General features: G+C 40.1%; 1 protein-coding gene across 1 annotated transcript; it reads right to left on the bottom strand.

The window, feature by feature from the left end:
* Positions 1-458: 458 nt before the first annotated feature.
* LOC148727955 (uncharacterized) lies at positions 459-7,556 on the bottom strand. Its single transcript, XM_088726110.1, has 6 exons — positions 7,052-7,556; positions 5,702-5,746; positions 5,074-5,249; positions 3,888-4,215; positions 3,186-3,230; positions 459-2,190 (listed from the first exon to the last, which is right to left on the bottom strand). Exons 2-5 carry the CDS (start codon positions 5,712-5,714, stop codon positions 3,187-3,189), a joined length of 561 nt encoding a protein of 186 aa, XP_088582236.1. The 5' UTR covers positions 5,715-5,746; positions 7,052-7,556; the 3' UTR covers positions 459-2,190; position 3,186.
* Between the last annotated feature and the right edge of the window lie 1,903 nt (positions 7,557-9,459).

Here is a 9,459-nt window from a genome sequence, read left to right as displayed (position 1 = left end):
CCAAAGTCACTACATTTCAAAACTATTCTGTTCTTCTACTGATCCTTGTACTTGTTCGTGACGTCAAGTGCAGCCATGTTTTTCTCAGATGTTTGACGCGAGGTCAGTAGGTAGGGTACACCCTCTTATCGACTCCACTTACAGCATCGAAAACCTTTTTGAAGTCTGTTGATAAAAAGGGGAAGATAGAATTGTGGTCCTTCATGAAAAATTTAACCAAAAGATGAAGTCTGACGAGATTTCAGGATCATGGTTTAATAGATTTGCGAGACATAAAATTGATCGAGTTACCATAAATTTATCCGGTATCGTGATTTTCGATTTGTTTACGCTGTTGGCAGAACGAATGATTAACGTCTTTCTTTAATCAAAAGCAGAGCTTCAAATTTTCCACCTTTTTTACTGTGAAAAACTTGTTCTTAGTTCTGGGAAAACTAGTAGTACAGCGTGATGGAAATAATACGCGCCATTGTTTAAGCTAGTCACTGTTACGAAGAAATTATACGAATAATGCGTAATTCTGGATAACCTACCACCCATAGCGATCCAATAAATTCCATTGGCTGCGTTTCTCGAGTCAGTCTTACTTTTTTTGCATGAAGAACCTGAGTATTTCCTGGAGCCCAGGAAGGATTCTTTGTATTGCAAGGCCTTTCACTCTTTACCATCGCATACAAATATTTTTCAGGCAGAAAACTTCATCTGCCTGGCCTTGCTTGGGTCGCAGTCGAGGTTTATCACTTTGTATGTTTCACCGCAACCAAAGGACGGTGCGATCATACAACACACACACAGCGCTCAGTAAAATGCTCACACCGACACGATATCCCATCTTCAGCCAGTGTTTACGTAAAGAATGAATTCACACGATTCAGTCAATGTTTTTGAAATTCTTTCACAGATAATGTGGCAAAGAGGGGTCAGAAAAACTCGCACTTTTTTCTTGTTTTGGATCATCCATAATTAGCATTTAATGTCACTTCCGCTAACGAACACCGCTAGCTTCAACTCGTTCCTGCCAAGGTTTGGGATGACGAGAACTAATTACGGCGACTTTCGAACTTCTATTTGTATTTAACATCCTCGTGTAATTTAGTCTGTTGTGGTAAAATGTTTTGCGATGATCGTGCATTGGTTGGGACAGGAATTTGCTGACTACCCAAGTTTGATCGAATTTAGAGTGTTTGCTGTCTACGATGTCATCGGCAAAAGTATTTGTTTTCAAAAAAAAAAGCATGCATAAAGAATTCTTTTCGACTTCTCGATCAAAAAATGTTTTGAAATGGTATTAATAACGCTTTAGAAGAAGAAGGGTAACTTATTTAATTGCTGTCACACACCAATGAATCCGAAAGTTCGACTCAATTTGTTTCTTTAAAAACACACTCGACCTGTCATCATGTAGTTTTGAGCAAACTATAAGAACAATATTTTACACATTTCTCGTCCAAGCGCGCCAGAGCTCAGCTCCAGTTCTTACCATTTCGAACCTATCGCAACGAAATTGACTCAGAAAACATCACGCCGACTGACTCAGTTCCACAAACACGAACGTGCACGTGGTTGGCATGGAATAATCACTGAATCATGTATAGCTCAGTGCACTTTCATAAATTGGTATTACCCAACTAAGTGATCCGGAGTTTCAAAAGTATCTGGGCGCAATAAACATGCGGGGATCACAGCAAGACAAAATTTTGACTGACATACCTTCGTAGCTTCCAATCCTTGATTACAAAAAAGTGAAGGGTGACGAACCAAAAATGTACATTAAGAGTCAATCATAAGTTTATAATCTCTTATGTACATACGTTCTCAAAACATTTATTTTGATTGAAGGTGATTCCTCCCCTCAAGAAATAAAGACTGACCGGTTCGCTTAAACGCCAGCGATTTTCATTTACAACCGTATGCCAAAAAAATCTTCATTAGATTACAATGAAGAGTCACACCAGCTTTTAAATTCATTTACTTGCTTTCTACAATCAATATATCTAAAGAATTACTCAGCATAAAAGAGTAACATTCACTCTGTGCGCATTAGCTAAACGATAGCAGTTTCCTTAACCCCTTTCCCCTTCTGCTCTTTTATATTTCTACAACTAAAGCCAGCAAAATTATAACTCCCGTTGAGTCAACGCGACGTCTTTTTGTTGAGGTCCTCGTGGGTCGCACGGATGCAGTAGCTCTCTGAAATTGAATGAAATGAATTGCTGTTAGTGTGGCTTTCCATGTTGCACCCGATCGAGTGAGTGTTCATGATGATGTGCAACATTTATACAGAGTTTTGTCCATACTACTGTGCTGTGACACGCTATCAACCTAGAAATGTTGCAGGTGCCCCAATTTTGGAAACGAGGCCAAACCGCAATAACGAGAACTACCTTCCCTAATCTTCTCGAGAAGTAAGTGGGTTCTTCAATGTGAGTACAGACAAGTTGCAGGAGAAGGGAGCTGTGCTTTGTCGTGTTTATCTAAGAAGACCCTTTTAAGATGTGATGGCGAAGGCAACACAATCTCCGCGTTTATTTCTAGACACTGAGCGTTGGTTCGGTGCACCAAAAAAATATGATTATTGTAGCGATTCCGAGTTGTCTTGACAACTCTTTCGTACGAAGTATACCATAATCAGAATGCAGGAAGTGTTGTGTATTGAGCTGAATTATATTAAAAGCGAATGTTGACTAGGTCTGACTTAAGATCTGTCTGAAAACATATGCATTTAACAGATAGACTCCATGTTACCGCGCGTTTCCTCAGAAGTAGGGACCTTAAGCAGACTTTGAATAAAAAATGAATTTCTACTTTTAATTAGAATCTCAAAAATTGGCTGCATGCTTTTACCGTCTCAAACGGTGCCACACCTCAACTTCATGGCAATAGAAATCAAAATAATTTCGCAGACGGCGCAAATTTTGGCGATTTCTCATTGTTATTTTGCATAGGACGGTTAAGGAATGTACAAAGTTTTAAAACGCACGTGCTGAGCTATTGTTCTCCCGATTCGATCTTTTGCTTTTCTGCGTCCTCCTTGCCGTTGCCGTCGTGGTTTGCTTAAGGTCCCGTCAGATGACGTCAGATGACGTCAGATGACGTCAAAATGTTGTACTGAACTAAGTTTATTGTAGCAGCATTCACTTGTAAATTTTATTTTTCTTAATGAGATCCATCCATCACAAAAATACCTTAACGCAGATAAACCACCAACACATCAGCTTCTGCGACTTTTCCTGCAATTACATCAATAAATGGAATCGGGAAAATGAAATAAAATGCGGCGAGCAAAAAAAGGTCAAATGCCTAACCTGTCCCCTCCCCCCTACCTCCCCCCACCCGCCTCGAGCTTACAAATCACTGATAAGCGCTGTTATGGATAATAACTGTAACAAAAGTTCCTAGAAATTTGTAGAATACCTCGTAATGCTGACATACATGCACGAACTTTCGATTGTCATGCCATGCAACTTTCTTGAACATTTTATTAGGTTACGTCATTATGATGTAATAATACTAAAATTGTTGTGTTGTAAGCTTCCGGAATGTTCTAAAATACTTCAAGTTGTAAATTTATAAAAGAACCTAAGCCATGTAGTTGTAGTTAGTTGTTGTTGTTGTCGCGAGAGACCGACTGCTTGGAAAGCTATTTGAGAGAGAGGAGAGAGAGCTGATTTTAAGGCCATTTGGAGACAACCGTGAGATTGGGCTTAGGTAAGTCATCAAGGATAGCCACAGTGCTGCCTTTAGGAGTCGCTCCTTATTAAGAATATTACACGCTGTTTTATAAAGTAGTTGAGTTTGTGGGGTTTCAGAGTTCTTTCTGTCGGTAAAATTATACCGTAACAGCACATTACTAGTAAGATTCTCAGGCTAAAGGGATGACGCCTTACCGCGGTGGTTCCAATTAGTGTATCCCTGCAGTTTGCTGTAAATGATGACATTTTGTCGAGGATTGAAGCGCTTCTCCCATTCACAGAAATGGCCAGTGATTGCCATCCATCCGGCATCGTTAGGACAGCCACCATATTGTCTGTTGATGAAGAAGTTGCGATTGTGCCGCCCGGGAATAGAAAAGACATTCTTTGGCTGGGATTTCATGTCTTTCCAGGAGCTGTCGATTAGTCTAGGGGCCGAAAACCAATTCAATTTGTCTGATCCCTTCGCGTTGAACTTCACCTCCTTCACGATATTTCCTCCGGTATAGCGAACAACTCTTGCCTGTTTTAAAAGAGAACATTTGTTAGCTGGTGAAGGGGAAAGAGTGGAAAGTCCTCCTTTAACAAGTAAAACTCGAAAAAAGTAGCTAGAATGATAGAGGAACTCCTTCGTTACATCAGCATTTCAATGTAACAATTTCATGTCCACCCGACACCACCCTGGTAGAAGCCATGAATTTGTTAAAGCAGTTCAGTTTCACCTGAGTTTTTTTGCTTTTTTTTTTTAGCCTTCCCCCTCCCCTTCGCTTTGTCACTCGTCTCAGATCTTCCAGCCGTCCAATATGGCGACCAAATATCTTGCGCTTCAAAACACAAACTGCCGCTTGCAATAAGGCTATGGCGAAATTGGACGAAATTATGACTAAGCTTGAAAGAAAAAGACCTGTCGTTTGAAAGCATGTCTATCATTAGGCCATATGTTAGTTGATTTTTTTTTTTTACATGAAAATGAACTCAAAGGAATATGAAACAAAGTGCGGCTCCTTGGAATGACAAGAATAGCCCAATAAATGAGGCATGACGCACAAAGGGCCGGCTATTTACACCAGGCCTAACCCAAACCACAGTTTTACGTTAGTAATCAGTGGGCCTTAGGCTTTCTTTATAAGAGGGTTGATTCAATTAAATAATTATCCTTGCACTGTTAGCTTTCAGCCCTTTTTGACACTGCTCGCAAAAATAAATGTTCAGCTAAACGGAGGATTGTTTAGGACGCGGTTTGTTAAACAACGGCTAAGGTTTGTTTCAACAACCGGCCCAAACTGTCTTATCAATGCTCAAATCTGGCAAGATATAACCAATTACGTTTGAAAATTATGCAATAATTTGGACTAGGTTAGTTACGTTATATCCCAGTTACCTCAGAAGCGTGGAAGTAAGCCCAGTTCAACACTATTCTGTTCTTGTAATGATCTTTGTGATTGTTGGTGACATCTAGAGCGGCCATTACTTTCTCGGAAGAGGTGTGTGGCGAGTTGTATGTAGGGTACACTTTTTTATTGATTCCACTCACAGCCTTAAACACCATGGTCCAGCCTGTTAATTTAAGAGCAATAAAGCATTTTAAAGGTATTTTACTGCAGTGGCAGGAGTATCAAATGAGTCGCAATTTTACCACATAGAAGGATATGCTTATATGTTCCAAGGGCATGTGGGCTCCATTACAAACATGGTACGCTTCTAGAAATTGGTTGCCATGAAAAAAAATATCATATGTTGCTGTTATAGAATAAGCGCTTGGACGACAATATATTTCCTCACCTTTATTTGAACGGTTTCATGAAGCGGGAATGCTTATCCATACAAACTAATCGAGATGAATTTTAAAAAAAGGGAAGATTCCTGCAAGTGAAGATGCGAGGACTCCATCTTGTACGTTATTCTCGAAGCACTCGGACGATTCTCTCATATAAACAAAATTAAATCCTTCAGGAAGATGATTTTAACCATGAATTTATGTAGTAATGAATTTCTTCTCTGGTACTTACCTCCAGCGTCCATGTCACAGTAAACTTGGAAAGAATCTTTGCTGTCTGTTAGTGACAATAAAAAACAAAAATTACCTCACTCGAACCTATAGACGTTTACAGGCTAGAGGATTTATTATTTATTTAAGTTTATTATTAGTACCGAGGTGGAGGCGCGGTGGCCTCATGGTTAGTGCGCTCGACTCCGGATCGAGTGCTCCGGGTTCGAGCCCCGGCCGGGACATTGTGTTGTGTTCTTAGGCAAGACACTTTACTCTCACAGTGCCTCTCTTCACCCAGGTGTGGAAATGGATACCAGCAATTTAATGCTGTGGGTAACCCTGCGATGGACTGGCATCCCATCCAGGGGGGAGTAGAAATAGTACTCCTAGTCGCTTCATGCTACAGAAACCGGAGTTAAGCACCGACCTAATTGGCCATTAAGATCGTAAACAGACTTTACCCTTACCTATTATTAGTACCATAAGTTAAAATTTCCTTATTGAACTGATTGCCGGGTTAGATGGTTTATTTTTACTCCTTTGTTCCTCTACACCCAGGCCGGGACATTGAGCTAGCCTCCCGGTTAGCTCAATTGGTTAGAGCGCTGGACTGTTGCGCGGGAGGTTGAGGTTGATGGTTCGAGCCCCAGCCGGACCAACACTCAAGGTCTTAAAATAACTGAGGAGAATGCGCTACCTTTCTATAATGTCAAGAAATGGATAGACATTCTACTCTTCTCGGATAAGGACGAATAAACCGTAGGTCCCGTCTCCTGCATCTATTAATTAGTTAATTTGGTTGGGCAGGGGACGTTAAAGAACCCACTCACGAGACTACTGTGATGTGGTCTGGCCTGTTTACTCGGAATTGGGGGGGGAGTGGGCATCTTCAAATAATTTTCCTTCGATTGTTTGTAAACTGCTGATGCAGTCCGGCCAAAGTCCCCCGAAAAGTGTTGTGATGCGCATTTGATCATATCCACATGTTAATTTGCGAAATATAAATATCAAATTATTATTATTATTATTATTACTATTGTTACACAAGGCTCAAATAGCACATTATTTAATAATCGAAAGTGTCTCAGCAAAAGAAATAGCCATGAAAGTTATTTCACGTTCCATTTCAACCTTACGTGGAAGGCGAATAGACAAAAAGATTGCCAAACGGACAACATGAAGTGATAATCAGAACCCGGGCTGGATAGTCATCACAGTCGGGTCGATCATGCCCATACTTTGACATGGATTTGAAGCCTGAGCCTTCCCCAAAACACCATTGATCATGCACTGTGAATACCCGACAAAGAAATCAACTTCTCTCAGAACACTTCATAGGAGTTAGGAGCATCAGTAGATTAAACCTTACCAGTCAAAGTGATCCAGTAAATGCCGTTGGTCGCGCCCTTCAAGTGAGCCTTGATGTCTTTGCACGAAAATCCAGGATCACTTCTGGAACCCAATGGTGCTTCGTACTGCAGCGCCCTTCACTCACTACCATCACACACGTATACTATCCCTTCTTTAAACGTCATCTGACCAGCTCTTAACGGCTCGCATTCGCAGTCATACTGGCCAATCCTGAAAACATACTGATGCGTTTCAAAGGTGCCACATGATGACTGAGGGCACCCGATAGCGAAGCACGTCATGGTGGCAAGAGCGACACTCAAACTCGTTAGGTATTTCATTTCAGGCATGCGCACTATCTATGAAGAAATGAATCGATTCCCATAAATAGTTCATTGTTTGCAGTTATTTTCAAAGTTTCGTCACAATTTTATTCCACAGTAAGGCAGAAATTAGATTTAAGAAACAGAATTGATGACTAATCATAACGATTTAATGTAAAATCTTTTGTCAAAAGATTTAGTCACTATGAATTGTAGAGTTAAGATATCAACAGTCTCTTTTACAGTTCTGGGATTGGTGGCCAAGCCTTTGAACAGGAGTGAGGCTAAGGGTGACCCTGTTATGATAGAGACCTGTATCTAGTTAGCATGATAACAAAGTAATTTGCATTTGAAAAGCAGCCTTATCTCTATCATAACAAGGTCACCCTGAGCCTCACTCCTGTTCAAAGGCTTGGCCACCAAGCCCACAACTGTAAAAAGGACTATTTAAGATCACTGATTTTCTAAATAAATGCTACACCTGCCTTTGTCAGGTGAAGAGTTAGAGATGATTACGCGTCGCTACCAATTGAGCATGATGGGTGGCTGTTATTGGTGCGTTTTGGCGCGTTCTCACTGGAACATTTCAATCCTTATTACTTTTCCGAGAGGCTTGTGTTTTTCCCTCAGATTTCCATTTTGACAGGGACCAGCTATTGTGCTTCTTGATTTTAGACACTTATGCTTCGGGAATGACGCCCTGAGGTCCCTTTTAATGTTACGTTGTTCAACGGATAAATCGCTATCCAGCGGATAAGCGTTACCAAAACATTTTGCGCTATACAGCGGATGGATATTTCTCCAGTGGTTAGCGTTATTTACCCTTCGAAAAACCGGGCCCTGAAGTCTAATTTGGATGCGCAGGGCAGAACCGAAAATTGAAAAACCCATTTATAATGTTGTGAATAACGTTAATAACTTTAACTGACTTTGCGGAGAAGCGGCAAATTAACCATTAACGCGCTAGCGCTGGACTGTGGTACGAGAGGTCCAGATTCAAAACGTAGCAGAGTCATTCTGTTGTGTTCTTAAGCAAAACACTTTGCTATCACAGTGCATCTCTCCCTCATAGAGTATAAATGAGTACAAGTAAATTGTCAGGGAAAGCTGACGAAATTTCTGTAGTAATAGTCCCACTCGCTTCATGCTATCGGGAAAAGCTTCGGCATGATGGGCCACACAAATCGAGTGTAGCCTATCTACCCTCTAGAATTCTGGAACGGAAAGGAAATTGTATGGCTCCGCTTCCTTGCATTTATGTAAGAGCTTGAAATGGTTCAAGGCTGGGATAGCCTATTTGGAGATGATATAACGAGCTAATGGTTAGTTAGATGGACTGCAAAATTACCTTCTCCTTGGACTTGAACTGCTTCAGGGGAATGAAGTCAAATGCCAAGTGAAACAAGTATGTTGCGACTATATCTTTTTAATGAAACAATTTGTTTGCTAAAAAAGAAAACAATACAAAAAATGACCACTTGATCATTTGGCAGATTTCAATCATAATACTAGAACTTTTCTTATTAAGTTTATTTAACTTAAAACTGGTTTCCGCAATTCGACTTCGAGAAAAATGCTACACTTGTTATTTTAATTTCGCTCAGGGCTTTTTAAATGATTTTTTTTCTTTTATTTCATATCCAATTTAATAACGTTTATGTATGGGTCTCCTGACGTTGCACAAACTATTGCTAGGGGGCATTTTCGATTTAGAGTAAACATCATATACTTATTTTTAAATCTGTTGCACTCCTAAGTCATTTCATCATCATTTTTAACCAGAAAACCAAGAAGCAATGAAACTGTTCCAGTATTAATTTGTTTTTCATCTAGTGTACACAGTAACACTTGCCCAGTGCCGTGTTTCCTTTGCATTCCCATTGAAAATAAAAATGCTTTTTTATTAGGAATGTTTATTATATTTGAACAGTTTGTAGGTCTTACGGAGTGGATAAGTAGTTATATGATACAATAAGTTTAAACGTCTGTGAATATATGAAAATCATATTTGTGAACTGCAGTCCGAAAGAAATGAGTATGACAGCGATATTCGCAGTAATAAACACTACTTAAGCAGTAGTGAAAATAAGGCCTGAAAAACATT

Source organism: Stylophora pistillata, chromosome 6 (assembly GCF_964205215.1).
Source record: "Stylophora pistillata chromosome 6, jaStyPist1.2, whole genome shotgun sequence".
Lineage (NCBI taxonomy): Eukaryota > Metazoa > Cnidaria > Anthozoa > Scleractinia > Pocilloporidae > Stylophora > Stylophora pistillata.
Note: the sequence above shows the minus strand (reverse complement) of the source record. Positions and strands in the feature narration are given on the sequence as shown.

Excerpts from the sequence above, each read along its gene's own strand:
- LOC148727955 (XM_088726110.1), bottom strand. Across the intron at positions 4,216-5,073 it reads CTTACTTCCACGCTTCTGAG|GCAAGAGTTGTTCGCTATAC; the intron begins GTAACTGGGATA and ends CTTTTAAAACAG. Across the intron at positions 3,231-3,887 it reads CACTAATTGGAACCACCGCG|GAAAAGTCGCAGAAGCTGAT; the intron begins GTAAGGCGTCAT and ends ATGTAATTGCAG.